Source organism: Aspergillus undulatus, assembly GCF_047715775.1.
Source record: "Aspergillus undulatus strain CBS 261.88 unplaced genomic scaffold BDV17scaffold_57, whole genome shotgun sequence".
Classification (NCBI taxonomy): Eukaryota; Fungi; Ascomycota; class Eurotiomycetes; order Eurotiales; family Aspergillaceae; genus Aspergillus; species Aspergillus undulatus.
This window is the reverse complement of record NW_027396661.1, coordinates 184964-200184: the sequence shown is the minus strand read 5'-3', so window position 1 is coordinate 200184 and position 15221 is coordinate 184964. Positions and strand designations below refer to the sequence as shown.

At 53.5% G+C, this 15221-nt stretch overlaps 4 protein-coding genes across 4 annotated transcripts; 2 read left to right on the top strand and 2 right to left on the bottom strand.

Annotated features, from left to right (window-relative positions):
* Positions 1-164: 164 nt before the first annotated feature.
* BDV17DRAFT_272810 (uncharacterized protein) lies at positions 165-1424 on the bottom strand. The gene has a single exon (XM_073758938.1). It carries the CDS (start codon positions 1374-1376, stop codon positions 591-593), a length of 786 nt encoding a protein of 261 aa, XP_073612045.1. The 5' UTR covers positions 1377-1424; the 3' UTR covers positions 165-590.
* Positions 1425-2787: 1363 nt separating this feature from the next.
* On the top strand, positions 2788-3292 carry BDV17DRAFT_294760 (uncharacterized protein; the record flags this gene model as incomplete). Its single annotated transcript, XM_073762913.1, has 2 exons — positions 2788-3072; positions 3128-3292. The coding sequence occupies 2 exons, from the start codon at positions 2788-2790 to the stop codon at positions 3290-3292; spliced, it is 450 nt and encodes a 149-aa protein (XP_073612044.1).
* Positions 3293-5281: 1989 nt separating this feature from the next.
* Positions 5282-13108, top strand: ags3 (alpha-1,3-glucan synthase Ags3). Its single transcript, XM_073758937.1, has 3 exons — positions 5282-6279; positions 6332-12871; positions 12931-13108. The coding sequence occupies exons 1-3, from the start codon at positions 5756-5758 to the stop codon at positions 12977-12979; spliced, it is 7113 nt and encodes a 2370-aa protein (XP_073612043.1). The 5' UTR covers positions 5282-5755; the 3' UTR covers positions 12980-13108.
* On the bottom strand, positions 13092-14886 carry BDV17DRAFT_284174 (major facilitator superfamily domain-containing protein; the record flags this gene model as incomplete). The annotated part of the gene is made up of 5 exons (XM_073760490.1): positions 13092-13152; positions 13320-13788; positions 13859-14200; positions 14268-14598; positions 14659-14886. 5 exons carry the CDS (start codon positions 14884-14886, stop codon positions 13092-13094), a joined length of 1431 nt encoding a protein of 476 aa, XP_073612042.1.
* Between the last annotated feature and the right edge of the window lie 335 nt (positions 14887-15221).

Below are 15221 nucleotides of genomic sequence, written 5' to 3'. Positions count from 1 at the left end.
GCCTGAAGTCAGAGCCAAGATGCAATGTAGGGTATTCCCGGCGAGAAACAAGCGTGTCCCCTCCCTCCGCCCCCCCCCCCCCCCCACCTTTCACGATCTACGTGATCTCCGCGCGGACGGTGTCGTTCGCGGGATCAATCTACCTACACAGCGCGAACGGCGTCGACCTGTAAGCAACAGGAACTGCGGATAAGACGCACATCCAGCCAAGGGCCCTGGTCCGGTTCGGCTGAATGGCAGAATGGCTTTCTCTCATTGCTTACCTGCATGGCTATCACACCTGGTGCCACCCTGCCAACAAATAGACGTGCGAGAAATCATGAAGGACAGCGACCATCTCCTCGGCCTAGCTATCTACCCCCTCTTCCATGGGCATGTACCATCTCTTGTTGGTGGCCATGATATATGCTCCATGACGGCAAAGGAGTCGGGCAATGTCAGATATCTGTATTACCAAATGGGGGCCCAGCTCCCTTTGATGGGGTTTAGCTTTTGCAACCTCATACATTTCTTTAGTCTGAGGATTGCATCTACTCTATTCGTGGAGCTTCATCTAATCATTCACTATATACAGCAACAATCACTCCACTTCAAGCAGGAATCTTCAGCCCTGTCTGCTTCTCCAACCCCTGCACGGCCTCCTCCTGCAGCTCAATATCCTTACAAGCAGGCACCTGCTCACCCAGCTTCCCCTTCGGCTCAAAATACCCCTCAGCCCCCGTCAAGCTCTGATCATAATCCCCAACCGCAAGCTTAACATACGTCTCAACGCCATCCTCAAGTCTATCCGTCGCCTGGGCACCCCCAAGCTTAGTAGCAACCCACCCCGGATGAACCGTCAAAACCGAAGTCTCCTTCCAGCGCCTTGCAACCGCATTCGCAACAAGGTTAACCTGCACCTTTGTATCACAGTACGACTGGAAATCATTCCACTTTCCTTCACCGCGCTCAAACCAGAACATATCCTTCAGATCGGGATTCCCCTGCTTGTGCAGGATCGACGAGATATAGATTAACCGCTTCGGCTTGTTCATGAGGCAGGTGAGGATATAAGGCGCGAGAACGTTGACGAAGACCTGCGCCGGTATCCCCGTATCGGGTGTCTTGCGGAAGGGGCCGAGGTAGAGACCCGCGTTGTGGATGACCACGTCGAAGGTGCCGATTTTGTTGGCCTCCTCTGCGAGCTTCTTGGTCTCGTCGACGTTCGAGAGGTCAGCGATCAATGTTCCCGCGGAGCCGGGGCATGCCTTTTCAGCGTCTGCGGCCCGCTGGGTGCTCCGCGCGTGGAGGTAGACTTGGTGGCCGAGCTGGACGAGCTGACGGGCGGCTTCGAGGCCGAAGCCGTCGGTCGAACCGGTGATGAGGATGCGAGACATGCTATGGATAGTTGATGTTGGTGTGAGGATTTGAGTGAGAAAAGGCTGAAGAAGACGTACCGAAACCGCGCGGGGGGGGATCAGCCCCATATATCGGTTTCGCTGGCTGAAGCCCACTGACGTTCTGTCGAAGGTGGACCCATTTTCACGGCAACAGTACTCCACTATCCGGGCAAATGTTTCCGAATTTGTAATCATCATGCCTTTCTAGGGTAATCAAGTCTCGTATACTAAACCAGTGCCCTGACAACTTGACAACTTGGCAACCTGGCTAGGCAGTTGTTGCTGCTGGAATACTGGATCCTGAGGGATTGGCTCGGTGGTTGGAGCCCCCATATTGCTGGCTCAGGGTTGGGATATCCAGTCGTAGAAAATCCTCAGCCATGATTGTCCAGCGAGGGGAAGGCTGAACACCTAGTCCCTTTCCCGTGATTCTGCTCATCCATCCACCAATCCCGTCTGTGCCATTATTGCCAGGCCATGGTACACTAAGGGACGATGTCATTGCCGGGTAAAAAGCCTCCAACCCAAATCCGAAGATATCGGTTCTAATTGGCTGGCTGTGCTTGTCGGGCGGGTCTCACCAATCACGGGGCAGCCCCGGGGAGGAGGTGACGTTCTCCGCCGTCAAGCCAGATCTACTTGATCCTCTAGCTCCAGGTTCTCGGCAGAGTCCGGGATAACGAGCAGCTGCCATTGACTAAAAGTCCCCAGTCACTGTCTTGAATGCTATTGCAGCTGGAGTTGATTGTCGGGGTTCACTTGCAGAATAACCTGCCTCCTAAGTACGTATACGTACTTTCTCGTTCAACCTTGACTTATGGAATATCGCGGAAAAGCAAGGCAATGGGCTGCGGACTGAAAGACGCAGTTAAATGACCAGCTTCAGCTGCACCCGAAACTACGCGTATTTTATTCGAGGCCGCTACTCTGGACATGAGGGTAACGGACCATGGAGTCGCCACTACTGGGGGAAGGGTAGTCAGGGTGGCTCAAGCAAGGATACATGTGGTAGATATAGATTCACTGGCTTGGAGCTGCGAGTGAACGCAGGCTGTGCAGGCGTTGGATGGTTGATGCATCGCATACCAGTACTTCAGTAGAGTTGCTGCAGGTGTAGGACATGAGGCATTAGACTCATGAAATTGGGTTTGCTGCCGGAAAATCAATACTGGCAGAGTCCTCGGGCTTCTCTGCGACAAAGAACGCTGTCCCAGGCCCGGGGATGCAAACGTGGAGACGGGAGCGATATGTAGGGTTCCGATACATAGATGGCACCTGCGGGCATGCCCTCCGGCCTACCGCCTAGGCTAGAAGCCTCTAGCTTAGGTCGGCGAGGGATACGACGCGACAGCTTTCATCGCCCCAGGCGGCAAGGGTAGGTATCATGACTCGGCGGCACGATCCCAACATGCTGCAGGTGTACGCCATGTGCGACTCGCGCTGCGCGCCGCAGCTGGAAGATCCGTCTAGAGGCCGTACTGCGGAAGAGAAGACGGTCTTAGCCAAAGTCTTCGGTGGCGCGGGGTGGCAGTCGGGGAATATCCTACAAAGCCTGGTCGAGTCCGATGGTTTTTATTGCGAGCGGATGGGTGTCGTCAAGCTGGACTCGTGGTATCGCGGGCGTGTTGCGCTGGTTGGGGACGCAGCGTATTGCCCATCTGCTTTGACGGGGATGGGTACGCCGTGCGGAGGCGTATATCCTCGCTGTTGAAATTGAAAAGCACTGTGGAACTGGATCTTCTACGAAGGCTGCTTCCAGGGAGAGCATCACGAGTGCGTTCGAGGCGTATAAACAGAAGTTCAGGTCTTTCATCAATCAGGTTCAGCGGGCGCTAACGGATACTGATCGCTTCATGGTCAATTTCTCATCCTCATCCTCGCCCTCGCCTTTCGGCATCGCATGCTTGAGTTGAGCTTTTTGGCTCGCCTCGATCCTGAGACTTGATGTTCTTGCTCGTCCTGTTCTGCCAGAGAATACCAAGGGATGGGAGCTCTCACAATATCCAGAGGTGGACAAGCTGTGATTCTTCAATGCAAGACATCGTGGCAGACCGTGCTGTCCACTAATGTACACTAGTCTTGTTTTTATTGTCAGTTCTAATCCACCCCTCACTCGCTTAGTAGCCTTCAGCGAACTTCCAGCTGGGGTACATCACACTGTGTATTCATGAGGTCGAAGTCGAATAGCGCATCCATGTCTGAGTCGGAATCGATATCAAAGTCCTGTGGGAGTACCGCGCCATTTGTCCACGAATCAGGTGTTTGGTTCCTCGTATCCGGTATGTTTGTTAGAGATGCCAGTCGGCCTATGCCATGGTCGACAAGAAACTCACCGGAGATCGCGGTATAGCCAGCTTGTGGAATATGCTCCATAGCCAAGCTTCCCTGATATCTCGTAACTTGTCTGATAAAGTTCACCGATTCTGACAGGGTAGTAGTGAGCCGCTCTGTAATGAAGTAGGCTCTCTTCCTCGATCGGAGGGTCCAAGACTAGAAGCTGCGGGGCCTTGGAGATCGGTCTGGATGGCTGCCGTATGTGCGGAACCCTGTTTCGAAAGGCTCTCAGTATTGACGCCATCGCGTGTAACTGATTATTTGTCTCGATGCACCGGTCAGAGAAAGAGAAACAGAGCTGTGTTAACAGATCTGAAGAATTCAGGAGCAGCCAACCGAATTAAGCAAGGGGAATGCTTCGATTATGGGCAAAATAGCCTACTTTGCACGAGACAGCAGACTTCCTGAGGATCAAAAGGAGCCAGAGGAAGCAAACAGCTGGTTTGATTTGAAGAGGCCAAGGATCCAGATAAAGCCGCAGGACTGGCAGAGATAAGAACTAAAAAGCCTCCAAACGCTGCTAGTATGGGAGAAGAGCAGACTTTGCAGGAGTATCTGAAGTTCCTGCAGCGAGAACAGGATTCACGAACTAGGGGTGGTGGTGTGTCAGTAGAGCTCCGGGAAGCAGTATACGTAGACAGCGAAAACGGTCAGGATCTTGCGTTGACCAAACAGAATAGAAGTTGTTATCCCAGCATGCAAGATAACAAGCCAAGAAACACCTCAATGCGACCTTCCTACTCAACCAAGACCGTCATAGATAGATAGCCTTGCAGGGACTAGCATTACCGCCACCTCTCCAAACATACATTGAGCTCTCTGTTTTATAACTATCATAGTACTTTATGGCACAAGCCAACTAGAAACCTAACAGGCAGACCTTGCTCTGATCCATGACTGACCAAGAAAGAGCCAAGCGGAGAGAAGCAACCCGGATTGAGCTTGGCAACTTGGCCCAGTCCGAACCTGGAGATATGCGACCGGTATATTGAACATGACATGCAATGAGACCCCACGTGTGGTGACTGGTTTCATTACGGGTAGACTCTGGCGCCTTCGCTTTCTGGCGTTGCAAACAAGTCAATTGTGGGGTTGAGACGCTCTACCTCCAACATGTTGATATATCTGGACCGCGATATCTGTAACTGGAAGTAAACGCCAGTAGCCAGCGTAGTTTTGCCAAACGAAGAGTTATTGCTCGCCAAAAAAAAAAAAAAAAAAAAGGATTAAAAGATCGGCGTGGGCGGAGACGGATCTTACGTACAATTCCATATGGTGGATGCCACATATCCGCCGGTGTGCGTGTGAGTGAGGCGTGAAAAAATCAGTCGAGTAGATGCATCTATATTAGTCATTCTATATTTAGTAGTGTGGTCAATGTATCTGTGCCACTGTGGAACGCTAAGCTCGCGGCCATGATGGTTGTGAGACACTTGGCTCCGCTTCCAGGGTTTAGGGAGATCAGGGCACTGTGGACATTGGACGGTCCTGGGTGCTGGTTACTGTAGATTTGACCTCGCTTCAACTCTCAAACATGGCAAGGAAACTCTGCGTGATGGACGGCAGATGGGCAATGCACGAGGAGTTTTCAGGAACTGTTCGTGTTCCACGGTTGAGCACGCCACGGCCATGGAATGGAAACCTGGAATAATCCATGTTTCGGTTGCACTGTCTGAGACAGAGCCCCGAGACGCAGCCAGCCAGAAGTTTGGAACAAGAAACGGTGGAACCACAGAAACTGACTAGTGGGTCTGACCATATCGACATTCTCTAGATGATAGCCGTCGAGCACCCGGGTGGATGTCGCAAATCGGCCCGATAAGGCTCGGAGGTGCCTCGGTGTCTCGACCTTGTAAGGATGTGACGTTCCAAGTCGACAATTCTTTTGTCTTTTGCTGGTTTGCTTGTCTCTCTTGCACTTTCTCACTTCCCATGCATTCTATCCATTCGTTCTGAGCCTTGTCTTTTTGTTTGTTGTCCTTCGTTCTTTCCTCCCTCGCGGCAAGAGTCCGTTGTACACACACGCAGATGCGGCGCTCAAGATGCAGCGCCCAATCTTCCTAATACTATCGTTCCTGAGCGTCTTCGTCTTTTCCTGGCCCTACGACGAAGCACTCGCGGACTATAACCTGAACGAGAACAAGACCGCCGAATCGCCAGTCGACTACTGGGGAGCATGGTTAAATCACGAATACCATCCGTCGCCGGACAATTGGAGACTGCCAACGTACACAATCTTCTTAGACCGGATATCTAACGGCGACCCTTTGAATGATAATATCAACGGAACGGCCTTTGAACACGTCATCACCTCGAACCAGATGCGCCATGGCGGCGACCTGGAAGGTCTGCTGGACTCGCTGGATTATATCCAAGGCATGGGCTTCAAGGTCATCTACTTCGCCGGAACGTATTTAATGAACCTGCCGTGGGCCTACGACGGTTACTCACCAACTGATACGACTCTTCTCGACATGCACCTCGGTACCCTCGATGACTGGAGACGCGCGATCACGGAGATTCACGACCGAGGCATGTACGTCGTGGTGGACAATACAGTAGCAACGTAAGTTGGTTGGTGGGAATTACTAGCGGTTTTAACTAACATCGAAGAACAGACTGAGCAACCTGATCGGATTCAAGGGTCACCTCAACGATTCCGCCGATTTCACGCCACAGGAGTACGAAGTTCAATGGGTTACAGACCGACAATATGCCGATTTCCAGTTCGGAAACGAGTACAACGAATCATGCAACTATCCACGTTTCTGGAACGAAGACGGGTACCCGTTGACAGATAGCGGCGTTGAAGAGTTAAAGGGCTGCTACAACAGCGACTTCGACCAATATGGAGAGCTGGAAGCGTTTGGCAATTTCCCTGACTGGCAGCGCCAACTGACCAAGTTTGCCTCGGTGCAGGACCGTCTGCGTGAATGGCACAAACCGGTTCGCGACGTTCTCACCCGACACTCCTGTCTTCAGATCGCGAGCCTTGATATCGATGGATTCCGGTTCGATAAGAGTGTCCAGGCGACATTGGAGCCGCTGGCCGAGATGATCGCCGTCTACCGTGACTGCGCGAAGCGATACAATAAGCACAATTTCTTCCTACCCGGTGAAATCACGTCTGGGGATACCTTTGGCAGTCTCTATCTCGGCCGCGGGCGTCAACCCGATCAGCGTCCGCAGTCTGCAGAGGCTGGTGTCCAGTTGACGAATAACTCGGATTCGAAATTTCTCAGAGAGGATGGCTTGCAGGCGTTGGATGCCTCCGCGTTCCACTATACCATTTACCGATCGATGACCCGGTTCTTGGGAATGGACGGTAACCTGGTTGCAGGACACGACTTGCCCACTGATTTCATCAAGGCTTGGAACCGGATGCTCATCACGAATGACTTTCTGAATGCCTTCACCGGAGAACTGGACCCACGGCATATGTTTGGCGTGTCTAATCAAGATAACTTCCGCTGGCCCGCGGTGCAGAACGGGACCGACAAGTACCTTTTAGGGTTGTATATCGTCTCGCTGGAACTCCCAGGAATCCCTCTTGTTCTGTGGGGTGAAGAACAGGCAATGTATGTCTTCGACGCCACTGCATCCAACTACATGTTCGGCCGGCAGCCGATGACGGCCCAGACGGCCTGGTGGACGAACGGCTGCTTCAACCTGAACACATCCAAGTTCTATGATTTTCCAGTTGAGAAGGGACGAGACGGCTGTAACGATATCACGGTTACATATGACCAGCGGAATCCCGCCCATCCGCTTCGCAACATCATGAAGCGCATGTTTGAAATTCGAGACCATTACCCCGTGGCGCAGGATGGTCTGTTCTTGCAAACGATATCGCAGCTCACAGAGGACATTTATCTTCCTGGATCGTCCACCACCCCTACCGTCACCGGCCTCTGGTCAGTTTTGCGAAGCTATTTCCCGGGAGTCCAGAAAGAGGCAAGCCAGGGGAATGAGACGCTGTGGCTCGTGTATCAGAACGGCAACACAACAAAAACCTATGGCGACGACTGCAAAGGCACGAATAATACCTTGTTGGCTCCGTTTGACTCGGGGACGAAATTGAAGAATCTGTTCTATCCGTACGACGAGCTCACTGTGGAGGATGGTTCCGACAGCCAGTACGGATGCGTCTCTCAGATGAAGTTGCTTCCATGGGAGTATCGAGCGTATGTTAAGGCTAGTGATTTTGTTGAGCCTGGCCCTACCGTCACTGAGTTTGTCCCTGGGCACGATGCTCGACTGTTCTCCGACGAAGACTCGGGTGAAAGCGTCCCAATCCGATTGGGATACTCCAAGACGATGGATTGTGACAGTATTACCAAGGCACTTGTCCTGGACTCCAAGACCGAAAAAGGCGTCAACGCGACCCTCGACACGTCCAGTGTCAACTGCACCAAGGTCTCTGCCCGGACGACGAGCAACAGCTTTGTCGGAGAAATTCCGACGATATGGACTTGGTCCGCAACATTGAACAATGTTCATCATGGAATTCATCAAGTAACGGTCAAGAACGTTTCCTCGTCTGACGGGTACACCAATTCGACCGACAAGTTTCTCCTTCGCGTGGGCACCCACGAGAATCCGCTGGTCACGACGTTCGCCAACTACTCCACCACCCTGGTGCACAAATCCGGCGACGACTTCCATGTCCAGCACAAGGCTGCTGGCGCCGACAAGTTCCGGTACTCGTCTGACTTCGGGCGCAGCTGGTCGGAGTGGGAGACTTACTCGGGCGGCAACACGACGATCAACATGAACGGCACCTATGGGCAATGGAAGGGGACTCATATCCGCGTGCAGTACTTTTCGAAACTCACCGGCAGCAGCAGTTACCTACAAGAGGGCGACTATGACTGGGAGGATAATGCAGCTCGACGATTCCCTCACTTGTACTTTAACGGTCCATACAACCAGTACGGATACGACGGGGGACTCGACAACCAAGTGCGCTACGACACCAAGACGGCGCGCTGGCTGTATGACTTTGTCTATGAATGGCCAGCTGTCGGCCAACTAAACGTCTGGGGCAAGGATGAAGACGGTGTTCCGGATACCACGGAGGTTTACGGCGACGTTGGCAATACCTCTGTCGTCCAGAAGCTTCCTCCGTCGTATCTCTCGTCCAATGTGATTAACATAACCAAGCTGCCTCCATTTCCACATCTCGGGTGGACCATTTCGCTCAACGATGCCAATCTAAACTACGAATTGATCCCTGTTGGATCTGGCTGGGCCCAGCTCGTGCTATATATCCTCCTTTGGGTTGTACCCATTCTGATGGGCGCCGCCGGCGTATTTATTTTCATCCGCACCTTCTACCGTGTCAAGCTTAACAAAGATGGAAATGATGTCGCGAGTGACACGGCCCCGTTGGTCCTTTATCGTCGACTAAAAGATAAGCTTGGTGGCGCCAGTGACTCGCAGGTCGACCTTTCAGCAACCGCTGCCCCAACAGACTTGGCCGCGGCGGGAGCGGGCGCGGCCTCGCAGCGACGTACAGTATTGATTGCCACCATGGAGTATGACATCTCCGACTGGAAGGTGAAGGTGAAGATCGGTGGTCTAGGAGTCATGGCCCAGCTTATGTCCCAGAACCTGAAGCACCAGAATATCATCTGGGTGGTACCATGTGTCGGTGATATCGAATACCCCGTCGACACGCCCACCGAGCCCTTTGTCGTGACGGTCCTCGACAAGCCCTACTTGGTTAACGTGCAGTACCATGTCGTGGATAATATCACTTACATCCTGCTCGATGCGCCGGTCTTCAGGCACCAAACCAAGGCAGAACCATACCCGCCGCGAATGGATGATCTCGACAGCGCAATTTACTACTCGGCATGGAACCAATGTATTGCAGAGGCAATCCGGCGCACGCCATCAATCGACATGTACCACATCAACGATTTCCACGGCTGCCTGGCACCGCTATACCTGCTACCGACGCGAACCATCCCCGTTTGCCTGTCATTGCATAATGCCGAGTTCCAGGGTCTCTGGCCGCTACGGACCCAGCAAGAGAAGAAAGAAGTTTGTTCTGTCTTTAATCTACCAGTCGAAACAGCTACCAAGTACTGTCAATTCGGAAACGTTTTCAACTTACTCCATGCGGGCGCGAGCTACTTGCGGTGGCATCAACGCGGATTTGGGGCGGTAGGAGTCTCGGACAAGTACGGGCAGCGCTCGTGGGCTCGCTATCCGATTTTCTGGAGTTTAGGCAAGATCGGTAGCCTTCCAAACCCTGACCCTTCTGATACCGCTGGCGTGAGCAGCGACTCGGACGTGCAAGTCGCCGTTCAATCCCATGAAGAATCCGTCCATGACAAACTCCAGGCACAGAAATGGGCTGGATTGAAAGAGGACCGCAACGCCGATTTGCTGGTGTTTGTGGGACGATGGTCAAAGCAAAAGGGAGTCGACTTAATTGCAGACGTGATGCCAGCAGTTTTATCTGCGAGGCCGCAGGTGCAATTGATCTGCATTGGACCCATCATTGACCTCTACGGCAAGCTCGCCGCGATCAAACTGCAGCGTATCATGGAACTGTACCCAGGACGTGTGTTCTCAAAGCCCGAATTTACAGTCCTTCCGCCCTTTGTCTTTTCCGGCGCCGACTTTGCCTTGATCCCCTCTCGAGACGAACCATTCGGACTGATTGCAGTTGAATTCGGCCGCAAGGGCGCTCTTGGGATTGGGTCTCGAATTGGAGGTCTTGGCCAGATGCCCGGGTGGTGGTATACAGTCGAGTCTGATTCGGCGCGCCATCTCATGCACCAACTGCGAACGGCCATTAAATCTGCTCTGGACTCCTCGCAAGAGACCAGGGCTGAAATGCGTGCAAACTCGGCTAAGCAGCGCTTTCCTGTGCTCGACTGGGTGCAGAAACTTGAAGTGCTCCAACGTACATCGATCAAGATCCATCACGCGAAGAACAAGTCAACGGTCGCCGGCGCGCTGCCAGAGACCGAGAGCGATTGGGACATGCAGGGTTTGCGGCAGTCGTCCATGCTAAGGCCAATGTCCCTCCAGTCGAGCGCAGAGGCCTTGAGGTCGTCAGTGGTGCCCCCTCAGCCTTCTTTGCTTGACCTGCAGGCAGCCGAAGCTCAGCAAATGCAAGCCGACAGCAACAGGAGCAGTACGCTGGGTCGCAAACTGTCTCTCGGTCGGCGAGCTGGACCGGGACAAGGCGGCAAGCGCCTCCGCAAGAAATCTCTGAGTGACAGTCAGATGCTCGAACAGTCGGTTGAGGACGATGGCACCGACGCCGAGGAAGAGGCCCCTGGTACGGCGCAGGACAACCATATTATCTCTCATGAAGAGGCCGTGGCGGCAGTCAATCTAACCCTCGGATCGTCCAATGCATCTCAACTCGCGGTCAGCCACTCTCGAGACAACTCCAGCGCATCGACCCCCGACTCATCCAGACTCGTCTCCCGCGCCTCATCACCAGTGAGCACGCCCGGCGCTGTGTATGACCCCAGACGCAACGTTTCCGCCCTCTCATTACCTGCTGTCGCCGCCGACCATGACCAGCCCGTCTTCGAACTCCAAAAGGTCGATCCGACCTTCACCGATAGCATGGGCCACTTCACGCGGCGGTTCGAGCAGCTCCTCACCAACCTCAACAAAAAGAACTCAAGCACGGACTATTGCATCGAGGTCTATCTCATGAAGAGTGAGCGCAAGTTCTTCGACATGTACACAGACGCGCAGTTGAAGAAGCAATCGAAAGACCGTCCTCTCACCGGTCTTGGGATTGGTCATTCATCCCCGCTGACACCTTACAACCCTGTTTCGCAGAACCCTGAAGAGTCCTCCGATCCGGGTGAAACAGACGAGATCGACCTATGGCTTGCCCGCATGGGGTACAAGAGACCCATGGCAATCCAGCGATTCATGAGATGGCGCCTCGGCACCTGGCCCGTCTACGCGCTTTTCCTGGGTCTGGGACAGATCATCGCGACAAATTCAGCACAGATTACCCTGTTAGTTGGGCAGGTTGGTGAACCTGCGACCAAGCTCTACGTTATCGCGGCGATTTACTGCGTCTCTTCCATTGCGTGGTGGTTTGTCTTTTACCGGTTCCCGTCGATGGTGGTCCTCACTGTCCCCTGGTTCATATACGCTCTGGCCTTCGTCATAATCGGTATATCACCGTATGGTGCCTCGGAGCTCGGTCGCGCGTGGGCTCAGAATGTCGCCGCGGGTGTTTACGCCGTTGCATCTTCAAGCGGGTCGTTCTTCTTTGCACTCAACTTTGGTGACCAGGGCGCCGTCCCCGTGAAGGACTGGATGTTCCGCGCCAGTCTCATCCAGGGCCTCTCGCAGCTCTACACAGTAGTCCTATGGTTCTGGAGCTCACGAGTCACTGCAGTCCAAGTTGGCGGAGTCTCCACCCTCGCTCTGAATACCTGGAAACTCACGGCTGTCGTCATGCCCATCGCCCTCGTGTTCTTCATCATCGGTATTCTTCTCGCCCTCGGCTTACCAAAGTACTACCGGCAAGCCCCCGGCAAGATCCTTTTCTTCTACACCTCGCTTCTCCGTCGGCGGATCGTCCTGTGGTTCTTCTTCATGGTCATTATCCAGAACTGGTTCCTCGCCGCGGCTACAGGTCGGAACTGGTCGTTCCTGTGGTCCTCATCTCACGCGAAGACCTGGCACGTCGTCATCCTAGTGGTCGCCTTCTTCATCATCCTCTGGGTGGCACTCATGCTCCTCTTCCGCTTCCTCGCTAAAGAACACAGCTGGATCCTCCCCGTCTTCGGTCTCTCCGTCGGTGCGCCCCGCTGGGCGCAGACGTGGTGGGGGACGTCTAATATCGGGTACTACCTCCCCTGGGCAGGGAGTCTGACATCAGGCGCCATCGCCTCGCGAGCCCTATGGCTGTGGCTCGGTCTGCTCGATGAAATCCAGCAAGTCGGCCTAGGCATGATTCTGCTGCAGACGCTTACAAGAGTCCATGTTTGCTTTGTTTTGATTGCCGCGCAGGCGATTGGGTCCATTGCGACGATTTGTGCAAGGGCGTTCGCGCCGAATAATGTTGGACCCGCCGGGATTTCTCCGAATGTTGGGACGAGTGTTGATAACGTTGGAAATGCGTGGTTCTGGGTTGCGCTTTTCTTTCAGCTTTTGGCGAGGTATGTCATGTCCCCTTTTCTTCCTTGATTTATACTGTAGTACTGACCGGTTTGTGCAGCTTTGGCTTCCTCCTCTTCTATCGTCGCGAGCAGCTGAACAGACCTTAGGGCAGGATCTGGATTCGGGTTAGATTCATACGCTTATCATGATATGTACAATAGTTGTTCCTCGTCTTTTTCATGCAATGCATAGCCTTGCGCAGTATCATGTATGGCTCATCTACGCACCCACTTGAAGCAGTAACAATTGGATCAGCCAAGTGAATGTGCTCGTAGACTCTCTGTATGGTAGAAGCATATCCTGTAGTTTTCACTGAGATCAATTGCTAGGTTTACGTGGTTGAAGATCAAAAACATTATATTATATTCAAGACACCGCGCATTACCCCCTCTATTCTCCAAACACCCAACTCATTAAGAAAACTCCCCACTACCGACCCTCTGATACCCTCTCCCACCCGCAAAGAACATAATCCCCAAAATCCCAGCTACACAAACAACATCCAGCACCCCTAACCCCGTAAAACACCACCCGTATCCCATCTTTTCCGTCAAAGAATCCACAATCGCAGCCGCGATCGCAGCCGCAATATTCCGTAACAGACCACCAAGCGCTACAATTGTAGCCGCCTGCATCGGCGCAACCTCCGTCTGATACGACGTCGTCGTGACGAAGATAATGGCCGTCCCAATCCCCGCTAGCGCGGACGCGGCGAGTCCAGACACTGGGTGTAGATTGTGCTGCGTGAACCAGCCGTACATGATTTTTCCAGCGGCGGAGATGAGGAACCCGACGACTTGGATCGGGAGGCGGGTTTCGGGGGCGATTTTGCCGTCTGGGTTGCGGGCTTTTAGGCGCGCGCGGTGCCAGTCGGAGAATTTTCCTGTTAGTAGGGAGGCGATGAAGAGGGCGACGCCTGTTACACCCAACATATTAGCATCAGTACCGGGTGGGTGGATTTGGCAGTGGTAAGTGGACAAACGTACCAGGCGCCAAATAAGCATACCCAACCTCCCTCGTATCAAACCCAAAGCGCTGGCCCCAAACGTCCGGAAACGAGACATACATAAGGTACAACCCCGCAAAGGAAAGCGCGCCATTCATAAAGACGATGAACTGGGTTGGTTGGATAAGCAGTTTCCACCAGTTACGCAGACTCGGCTTGGGGGGCTTCGGGAACTGCGCTGTATCGACCAGGCCTCTTTGTCGGAAGTTAGGCAGGACGAACCAGCCTCGGGTTGCGTATACGGAGCCGTTTCCGACGAGACAGCGGAGTGTTTCGGGGAGGCAGAAGAGGATTGCGAGGTAGACGGGGGTGCAGGCGAGGGCTGCGGGGTGGTTGGGTGGTTAGTTAGGGCTCATTTGGCTTGGTCTGGGAGGCATGAGAAAACGTACCGAGAAACCCAAACGCCCACCTCCAGTTCGACTCCGTCGCGAACTGGCCTCCGATAAGTGGCCCCAGTACAGGCCCCAGCTGCGGACCGAGGAGGAATATCGCGAGCGCCGACGCGCGCCGCGAAGGCTCAAAGATATCCGTGATTGTGCCGGCCCCGATCGAGGTGACGATACAAGCGCCAAAGGCCTGGAAGATGCGAAGCACAAACAGCGCACCGATATTGGCGGGTAATGAGGCGAGAAGGATATTTGCGACGAGGAAACTGGCTAGCGTGACGATGTAAACTGTTTTGCGACCGCCGAGGTCTGCTGCTGCTGCGCCGACGAGGGGCTAAAGTATACTGATTAGTCGAGATAAATGAAAAAGTGTGAAGGGGAGGGGGCGCCATACAGCGACGGCAAAAACAGCCATGTACACGGAGACGGTAGCATTGATCACACCGCTGGATGTGTTGAAGATATCTTCATACAGGATCAATGAGGGGAGGTAGACGGCGCCGCATAGCGGACCGAAGAAACCCGCGGCCGTGACGATGCCGAGATAGAACTGTTTCCTGGACTCTGAAAAAGCAGAATACGGCGGCGCTGGGGCCGCTTGCTCTGACTTAGGGCTTTCCATAGTGGTTGCTAAGAGAAGGAAGAGAGAAAGAGAACCTTGGAACGAAAAAGCGACCAATTCTCAACGACAGTGTAAGACAGCTATCTAGTCGATATTAGTACACAAATCTACTAGACTTCAAGGCCGCCAAGCACCGTATTTAGCGACTTACTCCAAGGCTGAGTGAATGCATATTGACCTAAACTGCTTCTAATCAGCCGATCAGCCGGAGAGCTAGGGTAGTATCTGCGTAGCTAAACTCACTACTAATAATACCAACGGGAAACCTTCCCACAGCCCTGGGAGTCTACCTTGGCGCTTATGTACATACATCTTGGCATATCAGCCTCCCAACT

Coding starts and splice junctions, on each gene's coding strand:
- BDV17DRAFT_272810 (XM_073758938.1), bottom strand. CDS start 1,376: ATGTCTCGCATCCTCATCACCGGTTCGACCGACGGCTTCGGCCTCGAA.
- ags3 (XM_073758937.1), top strand. CDS start 5,756: ATGCAGCGCCCAATCTTCCTAATACTATCGTTCCTGAGCGTCTTCGTC. Junction 6,280..6,331: donor GTGGACAATACAGTAGCAAC/GTAAGTTGGTTG, acceptor ATCGAAGAACAG/ACTGAGCAACCTGATCGGAT. Junction 12,872..12,930: donor TTCTTTCAGCTTTTGGCGAG/GTATGTCATGTC, acceptor CGGTTTGTGCAG/CTTTGGCTTCCTCCTCTTCT.